Source organism: Pogona vitticeps, chromosome 3 (assembly GCF_051106095.1).
Source record: "Pogona vitticeps strain Pit_001003342236 chromosome 3, PviZW2.1, whole genome shotgun sequence".
Taxonomy (NCBI): domain Eukaryota; kingdom Metazoa; phylum Chordata; class Lepidosauria; order Squamata; family Agamidae; genus Pogona; species Pogona vitticeps.
This window is the reverse complement of record NC_135785.1, coordinates 121951024-121974157: the sequence shown is the minus strand read 5'-3', so window position 1 is coordinate 121974157 and position 23134 is coordinate 121951024. Positions and strand designations below refer to the sequence as shown.

The window sequence follows — 23134 nt, the reverse complement described above, 5'->3', positions numbered from 1 at the left end:
ACATGGTTGGGCTCATACAACAAACGGCTGCCACCTGGTGGAGTTGATGAGTATGACAAATCACTGGACCATTGGAATGACACCCACAGGGTGAAAATGGATCTGATATACAGTGGTGCCCTGCATAGTGACGTTAATCCATTCCAGGATTAACGTCGCTAATCGGATTCGTCGCTATGTGTGGGGGGAACCCATAGGAATGCATTAAACTCCGTTTAATGCGTTCCTATGGGGCGAAAACTCACTGCTATGCGAAGATTCCCCCATTCGGCCGCAATTTTCGCCACCTGGTAAGCGAGGGCAGGGCGCGAAAATGGAGCGGGCGGCCATTTCTTCTTCTGGCGGCCATTTTGGAACTGCCGACCAGCTGTTTTTTAGAACATCGCAATGCGAAGATCGGTAACGAAACGCTTACCGATCATCGCAATGTGATGTTTTGCCATTCAAAACGTCGCTATGCGATCGCATTAGCGACCGCAAAAAACGTGTCGCTATGCGTATTCTTCGTTTAACTGTATGTTAAAAGTGGTGCAGTTGGCTTGAGCATATATTTGCTGCTCTGAAAACACACTCTAGAAATAGGAAAAATCTAAAAAACATTTCCATAGCCATATGTGCTTTATTATTGGCTAAATTAAGATATTGTGTAGAATTGCTATAATTCAGTGGGTTATTGAACCTCGTTTGTGGAGATGGGGACTAGGAGTTTGATGCACAGCCCTAGAAGAGGCCATCCAAGGTCACCTGGAATGTGTGTCTGATGGGAGTTCCATGCCTGCCACCTGTGTAACCTTGAGCAAGCTGCACATCTCCAGAGTGCCACCAGGAGGAGCGACTAGTAAACTACTTTATACCTAGAGTACGTCTTGCTGGAAAACCCTGGAAGGATCACTGTAAATTGGAGGCTTCACAACACATACTACTTATTAGCAAAAGTATTACCAGGTATTAATTTTGAAACGAGTAGTGCTACCCCTTCTTTTAATATTCTGGAACATGTGGTGTTCCATCATGATGTCTTCTCAGCCAGCCTTTATCGTTATGATCACAGATCAGCTTCTGAAAGAACAGACAGGATGGATGCAATTCTCAGACAAGAGAAAACTAGAATAGGTACATACAGTTATGAGTTTGTGACCTCATTACAAAATGTCTGTTATTTAAAATGTAATTGTTGGAGATATTTAGTTAACGGCCTTCTTGCAGAATATACCAGTATGCAAATTTTGGCCACCTTAAAGTTAGTTTCATTACAGAGATCTGTGAAGAAAAGGAGAACATGAAATTTATTAGATCTGCCTGGAAAACGTGCTAAATTCAGAGTAACGTATAGGAAATGAATATCCTTGTAATAGGGGCAGTATAGTAACATATATTGGAGGCTGATGTTCTAGCATTAAAATGGGCCAGAGTAAAAGCTCTTCAGTAGTGAACAAGGTTCCCTTTAAGCCAGGCATGCACGCGGGTCTCTGCCTCCCTCCACGCAGCCTTCTAACTCCTCCTCCACGCAATAATCACGTTCAACGCCTTAGGTTCCAGTCATGAAAGAACCCTGTGGCTGGGCGACGTGGAGTCGCACACGCATGCAGGGGCAAAATCACCCAAGAGGCGGCGCCCCGCCCAGCAGGGCTGAAAATTAGAGGGTATGTTGGTAGTGAGGAAATACTGAACTACCCTGATACCAATCTGCAGTTAAGTCAACAATGTTCAAGCAAAAAAGGCCCATTCTCTGTCTCTTAGGGTCATCCACATGCACATATGGACACTCATGCAACATGGGTTTGTGCAATTGTACATAATTCCCTATTATACAGTTTCATGCATGATTCTGAGATTGTCTTCTCCATGCCAGCCTTGTCAGGTGGTTAATGCCACAGGTCCATCCTGCCCCACCAAGCATGACGAGCACAGTGGCGAGTGATGGTGAGCATTATAGCTTAAATGAGCTGTAAGGATATGTGATGGGAATGGCAGGTCCAAGGGATTCTTTCCTAGCTCTGATTGCAAATGAAGACAACACACAGTCAAGTATCAGAGGTCTTTCTGGCGCAACTTTAGTATGAGGAACACTGGCTGATAGGCCGCCCCTTCCCAAGGCTTTTCTGCCTTTGACAGTGACCATAAAGACAGCAGGGTGGCAGAGGCAGAGTGCCTCTGTGGGACTGGAGAGTGGCCGAGACTACAGTGGCTCTGGCCTGATGCTCAGAGGACTGCAGGGTTATAGGAGTTGGCCAAAGGGAAGTGCTTCTCCATTTATGCTTGGGGCAGTCAGAAGGCACCTGCTTGCTGTGGAACAGATTTGTGGATGGGCTTCTACCCTCAGTGCAGCAGCAATTAGACAAGAGGGCCAGATCTGCCACACATTCTGAGAACCCTGGCATGCCTTGGCAGCTGCAGCTGAAGTTGTGATAGAGGAGGATTGGGGCTCTCTTGGCTACAGATGCTCTTATGTGACGACAAGGAGACAAGGCAATGGGCAGGCAAAAACAAAACAAAAAAACAGGGATTTTTTTCCTGCTTGTTTTAAAGGGCTCTCGGTGGTCTGGAGCCACAAGTGTCACCCCGGGAACCACAAGTACCACATAGGCAGGCTGCCCACCTGAGTGCTATAGGTCCCTGGCTTACAAGGGCCAGTGCATTCTCAAGAATTCTTATAGATCATACATGTGGAATGAATAAATGAATGAACGAATGAATGAATAGTAGTACTTAACGAATATGTGCTGTCTTATTTATACTATTTAATTTTACAGTCAGCATGAGAAATATAATATACACTTCCCACAAAGTAGGAAAGTTAGGCAGCTGACACACCTGACATGGTGTCGAGAAAGGACTCTTTCACAAAGACAGATTGCTGTCTAAATTTGGAGTTCTGCTGCTCCCCTTAGCTGCCAGCCCTGCTCTCCTGTAGGTTCTTGCCCCCTCCCTTCCACTGCTGAACCGGAGCTTGCAAAGGGTTCCCAGAGCCCTGGAATTCCCTCTGCTCTCGCTGCCGTTGCCCCGCCCCCTCCAATATTGCACCCTGAAAAGAAACCCCTTTGCCTTAAAAGTAAAAAGTTGGGGCTGTTATTTTAATCAACAGCTATGTGAAGTTACTAGGTGAGAGATATACCATGAATTACTGAATGAAGCATATTATGTTGTGAAGACAAATCTGAGTCCTTAAAAAAAAAATCTGCAGATAGGTTACTTGAACTTGGAAAATTAGCTGTCTGTTTCATGAGTCATTAGGCATAGGTGTGGTGCTCTGGTCATACCTTGCCTTTCCAGTACAAAAGAGTATTGTGTATTATCACCTTGTTGTGATCAATTATTTCCTGACCTGTAGCGATTTTTAAGTGTAAAAATAATGAATATTTTTTGTCATTGCAACCCCACAGTCCCTGAGTATATTCTTATAGCCCAAGGGTGTGTTTGTGTTAATTGCAGCATGAGAAATGTACGCTTTAGGTGGGAGATCAGCTAACAGAATGGTCTATTGCTGCTTTCCAATCCCCTGAATCTGTAACTGAAAATAAGACATTCTCAAATACACAATATGTATTGCTGTATTGCTTATTAAAATCAGGTAGACATCTTTATGTATGTATACTACCGTACAGTATTTAATTTTACAGTCAGCATGAGTAATAATAGATGAAGAAGCAACCAAATTAATTTTAAAGGGGTAGAAATTGGAGAATTCAAATTACCATTGTCACGGGGTTAAATTATATATTTGTCAACTAATTCACTAAACTAGGGAAAACATGTGCGTGCACTCAATATTCCAGCTGTCCACCGACTACTGGAACTGGGCCCTTATGCTGTAGGAACTTTGAAGTAATTTGTGTTAGCATGCCAGAGGTAGCAAAGAGCTTATGAATTTAATCTAGGAGTAATCGTTCAGGATTTCTATGATAAAGAAATAGCACAAATGTTTGTTTACTTTTGCAAAGTATCTGTTCAAGATAAAACAGACTAAAATCTAGTCTTGAGTATGGAAGCCTCTAGAGCTGGCTTTCATTTGTGCAAGTATGCTGAAGGCCCAGATGGAAGAACTCATATGACTGAATTGCCTGCTGGATAAGAAAGAAGAACAAAGACATAACTATTTTGAGGAAGGGACCTAAGGGCAGCCATCCACAAGAGGGTGCTTAAAGGAGAATCAAAGGGATCAGGATGCCCTGTTCTGTCTGATTATCTGCCCTCCTCCCCAGTTTCTTTGCATATTAAGTTGCTGCATGTGTCTTAACATGCCAATTAATCTTCCTTTTTTTCACATCCTCTGCTGTAATCACTGGCCTGAGCTGTGTGCTGTGCCTGGGGCCTTGAAGCCACAGCTGATGCACTAAAAAACGTCCCACCTACACGTCTGTCTAAGCAGTGCCTAGAGCAACTGTCAGCTGCATCACCCCCACCTTTCCTTCCTTCCATTGCAAATTCTCAGGTTCTGGCAGTAGTGCTTTCATTGTGTTAAATTATATGAATGAACCCAGTTCTTATCTCTGTTTTCCCTGTCTTTCTGCAATAGTCTTCCTATTTGATAGGGTGAATCGATTCATTCTGTTTTTCCTATTTTTCTGAATACTGTATATATACTTAACAGTAATATTACAGTTGCATGTTCTTGTACTGTGTTGTAAAAACTATTTGACGCAGACACAAACTATGTTGTCCTACGTTGTCCTCTACAGTACTTTGTATTGCTATCATAGGTACACACACAAAAAAGGGGGGGGGGAATACTTGTCCATAATGTTTAACAGACATCCCGGATCAGCAACTATAGCTCTACACATTTTGGTCACTTTTCTTTGTTTATTCAGAGTGTAGACACTGCATTGGAGTTCCTCAGATTTGCAAAGTGAGATGCTTAACACGTTTTGCATCCCCCCCCCTTTTTTCTCTCTCTTCTCTCTCTCATGCATTTACATTTCCTTGGCATAACCAATTATCTCCACCCACATGAACATTTTGGATGCTTAACCTGTTCTTCTAAAAGCAGAGGTTAAGTTACATTAGGAATTAGAGGCTAGAAGACTGCATTGCATTTGCCTTCCCACCGCAGTACCTATTTGATCCTCTTCTGTCTACCTTTTGTAAAATGGGTGTTGTACCAGAAAATTGTGGGTTCAAAAGACTGGATTTCAGTTTCAGAATGCAGACATTGCCTATATTTGTATTATGTTTCTTTGAAAAAATTACTTCTCTTTTAGCTTCTCCAATCTGCCTTGCAAGAAATGGGTATTTGTGACTAGCCATGTCTACCATTGCAGCCAGACCCTTTCAAAATTCCAGATGTGCCCACTGCACTTTAGGACTCGGAGACTTCTGTGTTAGATTATTTTGTTGCTATCTTTATTCCTGATGTAAAAATATACTGTGTATTCTTACCAAATATTTTCTTTTGCTTTTCAGAGCTATTTGAAAGAAATTTTAAGAGAAATCGGTATCTACAACGTTAAAGGGACACACAAAAATACCTGGGAACTTAAGCCTGAATATAGGCATTACCAAGGTGAAGATAAGAGCGATTAGTAGAAATCTTGGTCAAGTAAGCAAGAGAGTTGGCCATTGTGGGAACAGGAAGAGCAGCTGCACACCTCACCCTTAGTAAGAAGTCAATCATTTGTAATAAGCCCATTTTCAGTTTTTAAAAAACTTTTGCAAGGAATATTCAGTGTGTTTTTGTGTGTTGGTTTTGTGAGCAATTTTTAAAATTAGAATAAACTTGTATTGCCTTTCTTTAATGGTTAGCCTTTTGTTGTAATGTTTCTTTCCTTCTTTGCACTTTGTAAAACGATGACAATGTTACTAAAGTGTCTAGAAGTATTATGTATTGCTAAATTTATCCCATTACTAAAATCTTGCATGGTTCTGAATCTTGAGGTATGAAGCTGAAGCCCAGAACTGCCATGGAATGGGAGGTTGTATAGCATAGGATCAGGGATTACTGAGAATAACTAGAATGAAATCCATTCTGTAATGTTCCTTAGAAGAGGGGAAGGAGAGCAATTGCTTTTGATACCCACACACTGATAGTGAGAGGAAGTTCTTAGAAATCAATCACTGAAGAAAAATTTTAAGTACAAGAAAACTTAAATACAAAGGAAAAATATGACCTCATTTTTGTATGAAAGGTAAATGTTTCTGTATTAATAAAAACAACTTTCTGATTCGTACAAGCACATATATTTCTGCTTTAGTGTGTTGAGAATCAAGGTTAATTGAGGTCTGAAAAGTTTACAAAGTATAAGTAGCTCCTAAAAACAATGCAACATTCACTATGAAAGCTTTTACTGGAATTCTGTTTATTTTTTAAAAAATCAGTCTGTAAATCTTCTATTTATTTTTTTAAAATCAGTCTGTAAATCTTCTTGTGTTTTATATACAGTGGTGCCCTGCTTGACGATGATAATCCGTTCCGTTAAAATCTCTGTTAAGCGATAGCGTCGTCAAGCGAAAGTAAAAAAAAAAACCATTGAAATGCATTGAAAACCAGTCAATGCGTTCCAATGGGTGAAATACCTCATCGTAAAGCAGAGATCCTCCATAGGGGAAGCCATTTTCTATCGCTGTCTTCCAGAAATAGGTCCGGAAAACAGTGGGAGGCCATTTTGAAAACCCGATGATCAGCTGTTTTTGATTGTTGTGAAGCGAAAAATCAGTTCCCGGAGCAGAGACTGATTCAATGTAAAGGGAAAAAACTAACTAATCATAAAGCAATTTTGTCATCTAACAGGGTTGTCGTGAAGCGGGGCACCACTGTACAGTATTTCTGGTTGTAGGAAGTTCAGTTCTAAAATATTACCTGCTCAGCCAACAGGGGATAGATGTCAATAAAATCTTGATGGTGAGCTAAGGAACGAGCTCTCTATCTTGGGCAGTGTTTCTTTCACTTTCAAGACGGTAGTGGACTTTCACAAAAAGTGTGTAGAGTTTATGTTGTTTTATGGTCTTCTACAATCCAGCTCCTTGAACATTATGGTATTGAAGGTTGTGGACACTGTGTGGCTTCTCATGGTAGAATGAGTGACCATCTGCTTGTTCTACCCTAGATTGAGTAAGTTTCAGGGCTGTGGAATGGCATGAGAATCACCTGACAGAGCCATCTGTACTTATCAAAGTAAAGCTACATTGAAGGTCATAAGGATGAAATAAGTACTACGTACTGCTTTTGTCACTGCAAGAAAAGCTCCTTTTTCAGCACCAAGATTTTTATCTCCTTGTGTTCACCAGGTTAATCAGGACATTTCCCGTTTGTAGGATGCCTTCATCCGCAGCTCAATGTGTGGGTGAACGCATTTTGCAGTGATGAAATGTCACTTTTTGTGATTTATCTGTACTTTGTATTCTTGAAGGCTTTCACGGCTGCGATCCAATGGTTGTTGTAAGTTTTTCGGGCCGTTTGGCCGTGTTCTTAAGGTTTTGCTAATCTCTGTGGATGGCATCTTCGGAGGTCCTCTCAAAATGCCAGCCACAGAAAGTGGCGAAACGTTAGGAAGGAAAACCTTAAGAACATAGCCAAATGGCCCAAAAAACCTACAGCTATCTGTACTTCGATAGGTTGCCGAGTGCTGTCAGAGGCGGCCATTCCCAATGCAACCTCACCGGATCAACAGCTATGCCAGATGTTGTGCTTTCTTTCAGATGAGCTTAGCTTTTTGGAGAGCACGTTGATGGAAAAGGTTGCAGGGATGATCTCTCTTCTGCACAAGATCCCTGACCATTAGAAAGCACTCTCTCCTTGTTTGCCTTGGATTTATCTTCCAGCACCAGGAAATAGCAACTCGGAACTGCTTGATTAAAGGTGGCAATGGATGTAAAAATATTCTTCAGTAGACTAGACGTGTTTCATTACTCTAGAAACACTGGACATTTTTAAATTTTATTTCATCTGTTTAGTGTTAATGAGGTGGTACAAGTTAGTGAACCCAAGAAAACACTAAATTCCCTGCATGTCAGTTACTGTAGGCAGATTTGTTTTTTTTTTTAAACAGGGCAGGGGATATACAGATACATGTGTTCACCATTGAGCCTTGGAGCAGTTCATAGTGCAGGGAAAAACCTCAGGTAGCTGACAAGATGACTAAACATTAATCCACAGAACTCAAGTTTTATACTAGTAATAATTTTAAAATCTAGGGTACATAGAAGTTCAAGAGTGAGTTAAGTATATAGTGTCAATTGATACCATTACATAGGAATAGGAGCTTAAAGGGTACTTTAGGAGCCATCAGACTTGACCCATATATACTCATTCTTGAATTGTCAGTTCCTAATTCCTGAGAAGAGTAGATCTAACTTATAGCCCTTTACAGCAGTTTGGTTTACAGATACCAGCAGATTGAATTTTTTTGATATTAAGATATATTAGACTACCCACAAGTCTATATATACACCCCATGGCCACTACAAAACACCAAATCTACTGGCCAGAGTCCAGTTGTACTCTGTATGAGTGCATAAAGGCAATTGCATTAAGATACTCTCATTAGCTGGCTGGCTATCATGTGCCTGTCACCCAATAAATAAACTATGTACACATAGTGGTTTACATTTTGCACTGCACAAAAATCATACAGAACTAGGAGGGTTTCCATATGTAAAATCTTTAGAAGGAACATCTGGCAACTTCAAAATCAGATGTTTGTTGGCTAATGTCGATCAGCTTGTAGAAACTATGGCTGCCAACAGAAGGCAGTTGCTGCTGTGCTTATGGATTTTCCCCCATTAGAACTTTGGCCAGTGTGTGTAAAGAGAAAAAATTAATGCAAATAAATTAAAATATAAATCTGGAAATATGACTTAAAATATTAAAATGATTTATTTAACACATCTTGGCAATTAGCACTACTGTGCATCAGAAAAACAGCTCTTAACTTTGACTTTGCTGCTTTTGGCTTATAAAACCTTAGATGACTTGACCTCAAGCAACTGAAAGACTGCTTTTCCCTTTATGAGCCTGGCTGGATTTTCAAATCATGGGAGGTGTTTTCTTTTACTGTCATAGGTGCATTTGGTGAAGTGCTTTCTTCTGTTGCTGCTCCCAAACTGGAATTCCCTTCCATAGATAGCTCTTTGTGTCCTTCTGCACACAGGATTTTTCTCAGTGAAAAGCTGCTGTGGGGATGGGATATTGCCTTCCCATCCAGTTTTTATACTGTGAGCCATCCTGGGTCCTCTCGAGAAAGGCAAGGTATAAATATTGTAAATAAAGGTTTTCTTGCTTATAACACATATAAAATTGCCCTGTGCAAGACAAACCGATGTACACTAGCCAGCAAATAAATATTCAAGTTATTGCATCTTCCTCACAGGTTATACTGTATTTTTTTTGAGACATTGGTTAAACTATACCTCAAATATTTGATTTACCTTGAAAATCCTATCAGTTTTGAGTTAGTTGTGACTTCATGGCTTGTAACTATGTGTTGTCAAGATGGTACCATCTATGCAGTATTGACCAGTGATTCCTGAGATGAACATATTAAGTCACACTGTTCCTTATGTCACCATGTGTGTCACTGAACTATTTGGTATCTCCAGCAAGTGTGCTGTTCTAAGGAACAGACCTACCACCTTTACAGCAGAATCACAGGCTCCATTATGAATGTCTGTGGAGAACAATCCGTCCCTGCTAGCTCATCCATACAAATGCAAGGATGAAATTGGTCTAATCTCTCTACCTAACAGAGCTTATACTACTACTACCACCACATCTAATACAAACCTACACTATGCCCAAAAGAGAACAGAAAAAAAAAAACACTTATTTTTTGTTAACCCAACATCAAGAATCAGGGCTTGCCTAAACATAAATTAGGCTCAACTACCAGTTCTAGACTGAATGTTAAATAGGATGTGGCTGTTTCAAAGTAGAAATTAAGAAGTATCAGATACTATGTGCTAAAATGCACTTCCTCTCAAAGCCTACGTACTGATGCTTAGAGCAAGCACTGTGCACCTCCTGAAATACAGGCTCTCTACACTAGGGCAGCTTAACAGCACTTTATGTGCTTCCTATCTGCCAGGGGTGGGGTGGGGCAGGTAGGATGAACTGAAGGGGCCTCAAAACAGATTCAAAAGTTACAGAGTGACAAAAATGCAATGAAGCTGATTTGGTCAGAGCGGACAACTTCACATATGGTGAAACTGCACCACAGAAGCAAACCAAACAGGCAAGACTATGGCTATGTCACAGAAATAGGCAAGTCATTTTCCATAATACAATCTTGATACATGGCACAGAACAGTCAATTACATATTCCACGCCGAATTTCATGTACTTTAAACAAGTATGCAAAAATTACCAGCTCTGGCAGGAATGACAGACAAGTCAGCTTTCTCCCACCTGGAGAGAAATTCTCTACTCTTGAGCATTTGACATGTGAAACAATTTTATCACAGACAACTGCCTTACTGAGACGTAAAGCAACATAGGTAAAGGTAAAGGTTCCCCTTGACAATTTTTGTCCAGTCATGTTTGACTCTAGGGGGCAGCGCTCATCCCCGTTTCCAAGCCGTAGAGCCAGCGTTTGTCCGAAGAGTTTCCGTTGTCACATGGCCAGTGCAACTTAGACCCGGAACGCTGTTTACCTTCCCACCGAGGTGGTCCCTATTTATCTACTCGCATTTACATGCTTTCAAAATGCTAGGTTGGAGGAGCTGGGACAAAGCGACGGGAGCTCACTCCATCGTGTGGATTCGATCTTATGACTGCTCGTCTTCTGACCCTGCAGCACACAAAGGCTTCTGCAGTTTAGCCTGCAGCGCCACCATGTAAAGCAACATACCCTCCCATTAAACAATTTAATGGCTTCTGTTATCGCTACATATTGGTACCAGCATTTGCAACAGCCTTTGCTCATTTAAGAAAAAAGCACCTCCTGTTATCAAAAGCCATGCCTGTGTTACACTTGACACCATTATCTGAACTTGTTTAGAAAACAAAAATATTGGAAAAATTCATGATATGGGTTTACAACATGGGTGACCTACAAAGTTTTCTTCCTTTTTAAAAATCCTACAAGAAGCAGTCTGTATTTTCTGGGCCCACCAAGGAGATGCCTATTGCAAACAAAAGGTTGAAGTATAGCCAATGACAGGGTGTACTGCTACCTAGTACACGCCACTTGCTTAGTAGACTGTACGTTAACCAGCAGATTCAAGCTTAAATTGATACCACTCAAAAATCAGTATCCTGTGATTACTTATGTATTACTTATTACAGTATTACTTATGTATTTGAAGTCACAATTATTTCAAACTACAGCATAAATAGTGCCTCGTGTATGGCCTTGCCTAATATGCTTCATTCTGCCACTAAGGATTCACCTTCCAGATTCTACGCCTTATGGTCCTAATCTGCCATGACAAACTGAAAAAAAAATCCTTCTCTCTTTAATTGGTTAATAACTCAAACCAGTACAGAGTGTTGCCACACTATGGTTTCCAAGATTGTCCTCCAGCTAGCTACTGTGGTTTCTTGAATGGCAAGAAGCCAAGTCCACTTCAGAATGAAAGCGTTCTGTATTTGTCATTTTCCGATGTCTACGAAGCAGTTCAATTATGGCTGGTTGATCTTCCAAATTCCAGGGTCACCAGTATTTGAAGATAGTCCTACACATGCATTAAAGGCAGGCTACGCTACTGATGTCAAAAATCCAAATGTGCCTAAGAGCTACAGGAAGCTTGCTGAAGAACTCTGCTCAACACATTTAAACCAAGAGGCATTACCTAAACTGGGTTTACATGAGTTTGTTTGTTTTTTATTTTAGACAGCCTACATGACAAAGTTTTTAAAAACCAATGCCTCCACTCCAAATAATTCAGGGTCAAAATAAATCAAATTAAGCTCAGTGGCATCAGTCCAGTTTTCAGACAGTGTTGAGTCATGATGTTTTGTTGATGAATAAAGAGCAGCAGCCAATTATGATGAGGATGACAGATGATCCCGAAAGGTAGATCTCTTGTTACTGTTAAGAAATTAATAAGAATTAGCCACAGCTCAGACCAGTTCTTTATAATAATGGTTCAATCCTGATTTTAAAACTGTCCTCCCCTATTCAATCTGAGCTGCCATGTTATCAGGCAGACAGAAAGCGCAAGGACATTGCTGTTGCATCTTAGTGCAAGCCAAAGAGCAAAAAGTGATACTCCTGGCCTATCAGCAGATGCTTAACATACAGGGTTTACAACTTATCTCCTTCCCGTCGGTAAGGGAAGCACCCTACATAGCCCTCTTTTCAATCATGGACACACAAATCAGTAAAACTACAAATGGTGGATACATTTATGCATTTAAAATTACTCAATGAAATCTGACTCTACAATACATGCATTTATGTGTAAAAATTGTGCATTTCTGTCTGTGCTCTTAAAAAACAAAAAAAGGACAATACTATCTACACATTTCATTAGCCATAGACTTTTTTAGTGAATTCTCACAAGTCAGATAATAATGAGGACTAAAATGTCAACAGAGATTTGTTGTTGTAGAAGAAATTGCTGGCCTTCTAACAATGATTGGTGAACACTTGTCACCAACACTGGGTTCATTACCAATTATTTTTAAATTTCACTGTCCTAAACTACTGCCCAGAAAGCTTGTGGGAAAATTTTTAAAAAGTTCATCCATCCCCCTGACAACAACAACCCAAACACCCTACCATCTGATAGATTAGGCACCTGGAGAACAAGACACAACAGTAGGGATAAAACAGGCAGTTCTCCTAATTGAGGGAAGCAAAGCATCAGGGAGGTCTTCTAAGATCTAGAGTGACTGGCACTAATTTCTTTAACATTAATTGATCTGGAATCACAAGTCAAAGGTGAAGTAGCCAAACTAGTAGGTGGCACAAAATTATTCAGGATACTGAAAACCCAAACAAACTACAAAGAATTGAATAAGGGAACTCTCCAAACTAGATTGTGTTGTGTGTTTAGTCGTTTAGTCGTGTCCGACTCTTCGTGACCCCATGGACCAGAGCACGCCAGGCCCTCCTGTCTTCTACTGCCTCCCGGAGTTGTGTCAGGTTCATGTTGGTTGCTTCGCAGACACTGTCCAGCCATCTCATCCTTGGTCGTCCCCTTCTCCTCTTGCCATCACACCTTCCTAACATCAAGGTTTTTTCCAAGGACTCTTTTCTTCTCATGAGATGGCCAAAGTACTGGAGCCTCAGCTTCAGGATCTGTCCTTCAAGTGAGCATTCAGGGTTGATTTCCTTTAGAACTGATAGGTTTGTTCTCCTTGCAGTCCAGGGGATTCTCAAGAGCCTCCTCCAGCACCACAATTCAAAGGCATCAATTCTTCGGCGGTCTGCTTTCTTTATGGTCCAGCTCTCACTTCCATACATCACGACAGGAAAAACCATAGCTTTGACTATTCGGACTTTTGTTGGCAAGGTGATGTCTCTGCTTTTCAAGATACTGTCAAGATTTGTCATCGCTTTCCTCCCAAGAAGAAGGCGCCTTTTAATTTCAGGGCTGCTGTCTCCATCTGAAGTAATCATGGAGCCCAGGAAGATAAAATTTGACACTGCCTCCATATCTTCCCCTTCTATTTCCCAGGAGGTGATGGGACCAGTGGCCATGATCTTAGTTTTTTTGATGTTGAGTTTCAGACCGTTTTTTGCACTCTCCTCTTTCACTCTCATTACAAGGTTCTTTAATTCCTCCTCACTTTCTGCCATCAGAGTGGTATCATCTGCATATCGGAGGTTGTTGATATTTCTTCCGGCAATCTTAATTCCGGCTTGGGTTTCTTCCAGTCCAGCCTTCCGCATGGTGTATTCTGCATATAAGTTAAATAAGCTGGGGGACAATATACAGCCTTGCCGTACTCCTTTCCCAATTTTGAACCACTCAGTTGTTCCATTACCAGTTCTAACTGTTGCTTCCTGTCCCACATATAGGTTTCTCAGGAGACAGATAAAGTGGTCAGGCACTCCCATTTCTTTAAGAACTTGCCATAGTTTGCTGTGGTCCACACAGTCAAAGGCTTTCGCCTTTGTTGTCTGTTAAACTGAGGATTGTTGTCTGTTAAACTAGATTAACAGACAACAATCCTCAAGGTGTGATTAAAGAGAACCCATAGGACAAAACACGGCTAACTTCATATGAACTGATGGGAGCTAACTGACTAAAGCAATGGCATCCTTTATGTTGTAGCACATAAGTAACCAAAAGCTCTGAATTGATGCCATGAGGCATATACAATGTTAGGAAGGAAAAAAACAAGAACAGGAATTCAATTACATTATATTGGTTGTTGTAGGTTTTTTTTGGCTATTTGGCCGTGTTCTGGAGAAAAACCTCTAGAACACAGCCAAACAGCCCGAAAAACCTGCAACAACAACCAGATTCCAGCCTTGAGAGCCTTCAAGAATAAATACTCTATATTATTTAGCACTTTGTCACTTATTAATCACAAACATCAGAGACAGTTAAAATCTTTTTCATTCATATCACTGAACACCCTGGAATGCCAGATCCTTTAAAAAGCAATTCCTATTGTTTTGGGCAAAAAAGTCACTATGTCCCAAGATACAGGATGCTGAACTGATGGGTCTCAATATGATGGGGCTTCAGTATATAATACTATTTCCGACAGCAAAGAAAGCTCTAAGCCACACAGACTACTAAGTTAGGGAAATTTGTCCCATGAATTTAAACTTACACATTTTTCCATATCTAATCCATCTTTAAAGAAAATCATAAAAGGAGTAATTCCATCCTCACGGAAATCCAGCAATCCCACCATGCCATCTGGATTCATGTTCTCTCCTACAAAAAACTTTAGAAGAAAAAATATCTGTTAACACGAATACAGTGGTGCCTTGCTCGACAGTTACCCTGCATGACAGGTTTTTTTTTTTTTGCTAGACATTGACTTTTTGCGATTGCTATAGTGATTCACAAAACAGTGATTCCTATGGGGGAATTTCGCTGGACAATGTTTGGTCCCTGCTTTGCAAACCAATTTTCGCCAGACGACGATTTTGACAGCTTCCTCCGCACTTGCAAAACAGGTGTTTTCGGGACCCAAGCTTCGCAAGACAGCAATTTAGACAGCTGATCGCGGTTCACAAAGCTGCTTTCCTATGGCCAATCTTCGCTAGACAACAATTCTTCCCCATTGGAATGGATTAAACAGGTTTCAATGCATTCCAATGTGGAAATGCTTTTCGCTAGACAATGATTTTGCTAAACAGCGATTTCAGTGGAACGGATTATCATCGTCTAGCGAGGCACCACTGTACATTGTTAGAAGAAACTAGCTTACAAAACTGAATTTAAACTGGTACAAGTACTGCTGATGCATTTCTGGTGATAAACCAACATGCTATCCTAAACCTTCAAAGTCTGAATGGCTTGGGAACAAGACCTAAGTCAGAAGGAACATCTCCACAAATAAGGCACTGTTTGCTACTTCAGGAGCCTCTCAAGTGTCCAACCTTGCAATCGGGGAGACTGATCTGCTACAGAGGTAGTGGTCTCCTGATGGTGGCCGAGTCCCTGGAATGTCCTTCCTATTGTAATCATTAGACAGATGTTTAAGAACTTCCTCTTGAAGGCTCACTTTGATCAATACAGGGCTTGCATCTGCACAACTGAACAAATATTTATCACATCTGTACTGATTTAATCACCCCAAACTATCTCCTATTACTTTGATAGGGCACAGCTTCAGAAAGACACCTGAAAATATTTGGAATTTTACATAATGTTTCACCTATCCCAAATATTAGTCATTCCCAAAGAACATGAAGTGTTAAATAAGAGAAAAAGCCAGCTTAGAATACAAAAGTACTACTGGTTCCTTTAGCACATGGATTTTGCATTTCATCAGAAAAAGGGAAACCTGAAACTTGCCTGGTAATTTTTGAAGTTTGCAAGGATATGTTTGACTTGTTCGGCTGCCCCCGTCATGAATGGCTTTACTCTCTCTGGTTTTGTTTCCTCAAGTCTGGCTTTGATTCTGTAAAAAACAAAATTCATCAACACTTCAGGTGCAATAGTAGCCTTAAATTCAATAGCTGATGTGCACTAATTCCTGGAACATGTTCAGAAGGACCTTCCCCAATATGAACAATTAAGCATTTCCCTTTATTCACCAGTTTTATTTAATTCTACAGAACTGAATTTACATAAAAATATTTTTTTAAAAATCACAACAATGTGTCATTAAAACAACATTAATGCAAGTAGTATAACTCATAATGAACTTGCAAGTGCATGAATATGAACTTGATCTTGTGCTAAAAATATGATTGATGCCTTATGGTACAGAAGCAGGATAGTCAGCCTCCAAATATTTTCTCAGGTAGATCATTGTTAAACTAGCTTTGAAGCCAACCTGATTACAGTAAATTAAAAAAGGATATTAAATTCACATAGCAGTTATTGATTATTCCTGCTAAACACTGGCTCTACTAACATTGCCATATATCATCTGCAGAACAATTACTATATGCCACAAGAGAAGGTGAATCTTAAGTGGTGCCAAGTTTTTAACATGTAGTGTTTGCTGCTTACAGCTCTAATTATGACTCGACTCAATATATCAACGGTACCATTAAAGTAGCATCACTGTTAATTTTAAGGTAGTAATAAAAAAATGGGAAACAGAGCAATATCAGAAGTGCCTTCAGTCATGTGGTATTTATTAAACAGTCCCCAATTTACAGATCTGATAGAGAAGACAAGGATGCCAACAGAGATCCTCATAGAGCTGTATCATCCATTCAGGCTGCTGCAATAAGGATCCATTCAAATCCAACACTTTGTGCTGAATTAAAGATAACTTGGTCACTTTGGTGGATGGCCTATCCTGGTAAAGAGATATGGGGAAGTGAATCCCTCTTGGTTCTGCTGGACCTCTCAGCAGCTTTTGATATAAATGAATGACCCATCCCTCTGAAATGGGCCTGCAGGCAGGCAGTGCTGGAAGCCTTCTGTTCCACATCCTGGCCTTTGGCCCGTGGGGTCCCTCAGGGTTCTACCTTGTACCCTCCCCATGCCATTTAACATTTACATGAAACCACTGGGAAAGTCTGCCCAGAGTTTCAGTATCACCAGTATGCAAATGACACCCAATTCTCTCCTTTGAACCTAAAAGAAAGCTGTTTTTGTTCTAAACCAGTTTCCATCATTGATAATAGATTAGATGAGGCCTAACAGATGAAAATTTAATCCAGACAAAGGTGCTCCTGGTCAACCCACAGGCAGGTAAGACAATATGGATGCAACTTCTGCTGAATGGAGTTACACTCCCCCTGAAAAGTCAGGTCCATTCTTTGAGAATAGTCCTTGACTCATCTTTGAGCCGGGAAGTCCAGGTTTCAGCAATGGCCATGAGTTGTTCGCACAGTTAGAGTGCCACCTGTGCCTGTTTCTTGAAATGTCTGATTAGGCTGCTGTGACGTGTGTTTACATCCTGTCTGGATAACTGAAACATTTGATGTGGAGCTGCCTTTGAAGCCAGTCTGGAAATGCTGCAGCTAGAATGCTGGTTACAGGTAACATATAACTACTCAGATACAGCAACTTCACTGGTTACTACTTTATTTCCAAGCCCAATCCAAAATGGTGGTTGGCCTCTAAAGCCCTATATGGCCTGAGGACAGGCCACTTAATATCTCTCCACATAGCCCCCCTAAGATCTTAATATTATCTCAGGAGGCCCTTCTCTCTGTCTCATCACCTCTACACATACATTTGATAGGAACAAGAGAACAGGCCTTGCTACTTGCCCCTAAAGTTATGGAATATCCTCTCCTGTCAGGTTAGGATAGCCTTCTTTCCCCTCACCAGGAATTGAAAACAATTTTATTCAAACAAATTTTTGCTTAGCATCTGATTTTACCATCGCAAGTCATCCTACATTCATTGCTGACACCTCTTTTCTAATGTATTTCTAAATATTTCTATATTTCTTAATTTGTTTTAATTAATTATTTTGATCATTCTTTGTTTAATAATTTATATTTTATTTTTTATTTTTTCTTAATGTTCTGTGACCTTCCTTGAATCCCATTAGTCAAAATATAGAAAACACGGAATTGCACTCTATAAAACTCTTCCAGTCTAGTTAACACAACAGCACTTCCTAGAGGAGTTGAAGAGGCCAACTGTATATAGTCCATGTTGCAGCAGTCTAGCTTGGAAGTGATGGATCACTTACGCTTTCATGTAGTCCTTGATGTACTTCTTGTAAGACTCTTTAGTGAAACTTGTTTCCTGAAGATGGTGGTTCATTACAATGTCAACGCCAGTGACAACTGTGGCTTCTGTCCCTTCCCCTTCTGGAGCTTCAGCAGATGCATTGCCACCAATCAACGCATCATCTATTTCACCTTCTTTCCTGCTCACCATCTAAACCATCGAGATAGAACATTCAATTCACATGCTGACTCTTCACACACAATGAGAAAGTTTTGATCTTCTTGAAATCTTAAATTCCAAGATTAAAGAATAAACAAAAAAGACCTTGCAACCAAGAAAACACGAAAATGTCACCATAAATGTGGGCCAACTTTTTAGACAAGAACTCAACTTTTAGTATCTGAAAAATGACTTTTTGATATATGTTTCAGATAAAGCTATCCCCTTTAATAGTTCTGAAACATTTAATTTATGTATTTCACATAAAGGAAGACAGTTAGAACTGTATGCAGTTCAACTAAAGTTAGAAGGAAAATGGAATACAGCTCATAATATTTCTATATATCGCAAGTGCCATTTTAAATCTCTAGCTGCTTGTCAGATCTCTATCCCCGGACTCTTCCAAGTCATTGTAAACAAGGTTCTGATTGCATAGCCTTGCATGCTGATGTACACAAATGATTGTGGAACTGAAGCACCCCTTTGCCATTATACTTGTTAATCCCTTATCTCCAGGCACTGGCTATCTGATTTTTAGGGCACAGCAAACATCAAGACATTTTATCACCATGTTAGGTTAATTAAAAAGTAGAAGCTAAGGATTGACTTACTGTTTCGCCCCAAAATAAGCTTATAGAATGATAGGTCTGAAAAATACACTCCAATTTGCAACTCACACACTTTGCTATTTCACCAGCACACAGTTTGAATGTTATTAAGTCCCAAGATAGGCTGCAACCCCCAAAGCCCATTCATTAAATCACACAGCTACTCAGACACATGCAACTGTTTTGATGGTCTACTCTTCGGTTCCCAAGAAAAAGTTCACAAGATCTGAATCCAGAATTACAATGAGCGCTAACTACCCTGCCTGACTTGAGCTTGTTGTCACCTCAAACCCTCCACCTGGACAAGTAAGGCTGACTTCAGCCCCTCTACTTACCTTCCCCTCCACTTCTAGGCAAAGGCCATTAGCCACTTCTGTGATCTTGTAGATATCTGAGAACATCTCATCTTCTATAGAAGGAAGTAAATAATAAATTAAAAAAGACATTTCTTCAGTCTTCTCCCACAGGGCTCCAACCCCGCATAGCCATCCTGATTCCTCTTCCCATCCCTGCTTTGTACCCAAAGTAAGCCCCTGGTTTCCAAGCATCCCGTAATTTTCCCACAGCTGTTCCGCTACAAAAAGAGAGACAATAGGGCAACTTGGGGTTAGAAAAACTGCTTTTCCGACCACACTTCTCCAAATCCCTCAGACATACAGCATGGCTGCTGGAGAGGATTCTGGGAGCTGCCATTCAAAAGCGTTAATCTGCCCTGCTCGGAAGAAGCTGATCTTCCTGGGTTGCCCAGAAAAGGCCCAGGAGCCTTGGCGGTTTCCGCGGCACCCCTTTCAACTCCAGGACATCTGCAAGGCAAAACCTCGCTGGAAAACAAGGCGAAAGCCCCTCGGACGGCTGGGAAGACCGTCCCTCGCACAGTGACCTCTCCCGCGCACCCCCTCCCCACGGAGACAGCCCTGGTGACGCATGCGCAATAGCCTCCCCAGCCGCCGCCCCCCCTTCCCTCAGCAGCGACAACTGCGAAACGCATGCGCGGCAAGGGGAACGCGCGCTTGGGATCTCCGTCTCTTTTCTCTTCCCCTCCCCCCCCCCGGCCGCAGGTCGCACAGGCGCAGTGCAAAGGGAGCGCTCTCGCGTTAGCTAGACTGGTATGTGGAACGGCGCAGCCGCATTACGCCCCAGCACAGCGAAAACGGGGGGGGGGGGCGCGCGGCCCTATGCCACACTCTTATCACCACCGCCTCTGCCGTCCCTCCCAATTACAAACAAAGATAGGGCGGGAGATCCGGGGGTGGGATGGGGGGAGGGTAGGAAAAGCCCTTCTCCTTACGGCTGATGCAGTCGCGGTAGATAATCATGGCTAAGGCGTCGGGCGAAGACGGGCCGAGTCGGCGGCGGGCAGTCTCAGGCGGAGGAGCGGCTCTGCGGCAGCTCCCGGCGCGGACAAGGAGCGAGGCGGAAAAGGCCAAGGCGGCGCCTCCACTGAGCTCATATAGCCAGCCGAGCACGTCCCTGTGCCCCGTACGCCGCCAATCCCTGAGCTCCTCGCCACGCACGGAACTGTGACGCAAGCGCGCACGCCAGCCGCCCTCTTCGGGTCTTCCTGCGGTCTCAGAGAGATTTGGGGAAAAAAAGGGAGAGCGCTTCTCGCCACCGGGTGCAAAAGGGGAGCTCACAAGGATTCGCGAGACTCCAGATTCTCTTGTCTGGCTCTTTCCCCTTCCTCCCCCCCCCTCCCAGTTGGGCGACGGTTGTTAAAAGAGCATCTTCCACAGCGTGGAGGGAGGAGCCCCCCCCCATACACACACACACTTTTAGTGTTGCGGATTAGGGGGGAGGGAAGGAAACTCTTCTATTTTTAGACCCATGTCCTCTTCATCGTGTCCCAAGATAAAGATAATTGGGGGTCTCCCTGACGCCCCCCTTTTCAATTCCTGATCGACCACTCGAGTATTTAGAGAAGCCTTGTCTGCTGCCGTGGCGTCACAGTGTGTGAAAACGCAATAACTGTAAAAGGTTTTCCGTCTGAAGATTTGGGTTAGAGAGCGCAGGATTTATTTATTTTTTTTAACTGCAACTATTTGTTGCGGGGGAAGCGGAGGGCGAGACAGGCTGCTGTCCTACGTATAACTGCCGTAATGATTGCATTCTAACCTCGAACCTTTCCAAGTAGTGAAAAGACGCGGTAGAAATGGAAGAAATAATGATATCTAAAAGGATCCCCTATTTCTGTCCCTGGGGCCTTTTGTTCCTCAAGTGGAGAAGGGAGGGGCTTCTTCGTAATACGGCGACTGTCTCTGGTTGCCCTGGGCTTGCTTTGAGTCATTCAGGCATTTTGTTGTCGCTGCAGGTTTGTGTAGGGTCATCCCAGTACAGTGGACCCTTGACTTACAGACGGCTTGACTTACAGACTTTTTGAGTTACAGACTTCTCTGGCCGCAAAATTTAGGTTTGACTTGCAGACTGAGATTTGACTTACAGACCAGAAAAAAACCAAAATGGAACAAAAACGGCCTGTTACGGGACTAATCGGTTTTCAATGCACTGTAGGTCAATGGAGACTTGACTTACAGACTTTTTGACTTGAGAACCGCCTTCCAATATGGATTAAGTTCTCAAGTCAAGACCCCACTGTATTGGTGTCCCGCCCACACATTTCTTGCCGGATGGGTTGTTTTGGGTTGTCCCGGTACCGCCTGGAATTGCTGTGTGGAGTCTTACTCCCCACAGAGATTGTCCTTGCTTTTTGCTTCTTCGCCCTAGCCTTGCCGACCTCACTTTCTCTTCCCTTCCCTGTTTATTTTACCCACTCACCATTCTCAAGCCGTCACTTTACCCCAAAGCTTGCCCTTTCTTTAACTTTCACTATGTGCCATGGTGCATGAGCAATAATATTTTTTGCAAAACTGAAAATCAGAATACAGAAACTTTTCAAACCTTCACTGCAATGCTTTCTGATTGTAACATTAGTTCTTTTTTTTGCTAGCAATTCTGAGTTACAGTGCAAAAGTGAAAAACATTTTTTTAAAAAGGAGAATTCAGGAACAGCTGAATCTGAAAACTGAACAGGAACAGCAGTAAGGCATGGAGGGGTGGAAACTGACCAACAGAAACAGACCCATAAAGAAATATCATCAAATGAAACATAGTCACAAAGTGATCCACAGGTGCAGTACTGGGATCCACATGGGCAAATCATCCATTGCAACAAATCAGAGCAAAGCAAAAGAAAATACACCGCAGTGTTGAAAAAAAAAACAGAAGGCAATTTTTTTCCTGCTCTGACACTGTTTTCAGTGCATTGTTTGAATTCTTGAATGCAGTACTAGTATGAGTACAAGGAAAGTTGACCTACTAATAAATAGGAGGAGGCAAGTGCCACAACATGCCACTTCTTATGTCAGCAGAGCTTTTCAGGAAGCTAGGTGGTAGAAAAAAGTGGTACTTTGGCTCTAGATCAGTGTTGGTATTAGTAATGGACTGGATGAGGGTGAATAAATTGAAACGTAATCTAGACAAGACAAGAGATGCTCTTGGTCAGCTGAAAGGTGAATCAAGGAATGGGGATCCAGCCAGTACTGAATGGGATTACACTCCCATTCAAAAAATAGGTGTGCAGCTACGTCTGTTTCTTGAGAGATCAGATCTGGTCATTGTGATACACACCCTGGATTACTGTAATGAGCTGTATGTCAAGCTATCAATGGAAAATGTCAGGAAACTTCAACAGGTCCAAAATGCAGCAGCCAAATTGCTGACGGGCATCACATAATCCCCCTATTACAGCAGCTCCACTGGCTGCCAATTGGTTACCGGGCACAATTTAAAGTGCTTTTTTAAACCTATAAAGCCTCTAATGGCCTGGGTCCAAGCTATCTCAAAGCCTGTATTTTCCATTATGAATAGAGATGGGGGTATTTGTACTGTATATGAATATCCCCCGCAGGTGGAGATAAGGAGGGTCTGCTCACTATTTTGCTGCTGATGCGAGCTTGGCGGAGCCTTCCTATCGCGCCATTGTCCGCAGTGGATTAGCCACTCCTGGCAGGAGGCGGGATGACAAGCCTCTCTGCCAGGTTGCAAAGTGGCTAATCCATTAAGGACAACGGTGCTTTGACCTGGCAGAGAGACTCATCATCCTGCCTTCTGACAGGACTGGCTAATCTATCACAAGCAATGGAGCGATAGGAAGGCTC

The 23134-nt window shown here is 42.0% G+C and overlaps 2 protein-coding genes and 1 non-coding gene across 6 annotated transcripts in view; 1 reads left to right on the top strand and 2 right to left on the bottom strand.

Moving 5' to 3' along the window:
* Window positions 1-6175, top strand: part of GTF2F2 (general transcription factor IIF subunit 2) — a 118345-nt gene extending 112170 nt beyond the window's left edge. For all 4 annotated transcript variants that reach the window (XM_078390690.1, XM_020797060.3, XM_078390692.1 and 1 more), the window contains one exon: window positions 5404-6175. In XM_078390690.1, coding sequence (XP_078246816.1) covers window positions 5404-5523 — 120 coding nt within the window. In that variant the 3' untranslated portion in view covers window positions 5524-6175. The remainder of the gene's footprint in view (window positions 1-5403) is intronic.
* A 5194-nt stretch (window positions 6176-11369) lies between these two features.
* Window positions 11370-20439, bottom strand: TPT1 (tumor protein, translationally-controlled 1). The gene is made up of 6 exons (XM_020797051.3): window positions 20269-20439; window positions 19316-19389; window positions 18173-18363; window positions 15862-15967; window positions 14666-14782; window positions 11370-11963 (listed from the first exon to the last, which is right to left on the bottom strand). Exons 1-6 carry the CDS (start codon window positions 20294-20296, stop codon window positions 11961-11963), a joined length of 519 nt encoding a protein of 172 aa, XP_020652710.1. The 5' UTR covers window positions 20297-20439; the 3' UTR covers window positions 11370-11960.
* Window positions 12038-12167, bottom strand: LOC140706263 (small nucleolar RNA SNORA31). The gene has a single exon (XR_012085903.1). It is a non-coding gene; the product is annotated as a small nucleolar RNA SNORA31 (small nucleolar RNA).
* Window positions 20440-23134: the final 2695 nt, after the last annotated feature.

Bases quoted from the DNA above. Each gene is read 5' to 3' on its own strand.
- TPT1 (XM_020797051.3), bottom strand. From the start codon at position 20,296: ATGATTATCTACCGCGACTGCATCAGCC. The intron at 18,364-19,315 runs GTAAGTAGAGGG...TCGATGGTTTAG, and splicing joins GCCTAGAAGTGGAGGGGAAG to ATGGTGAGCAGGAAAGAAGG. The intron at 15,968-18,172 runs GTAAGTGATCCA...TGTTTTTTACAG, and splicing joins ATCAAGGACTACATGAAAGC to AATCAAAGCCAGACTTGAGG.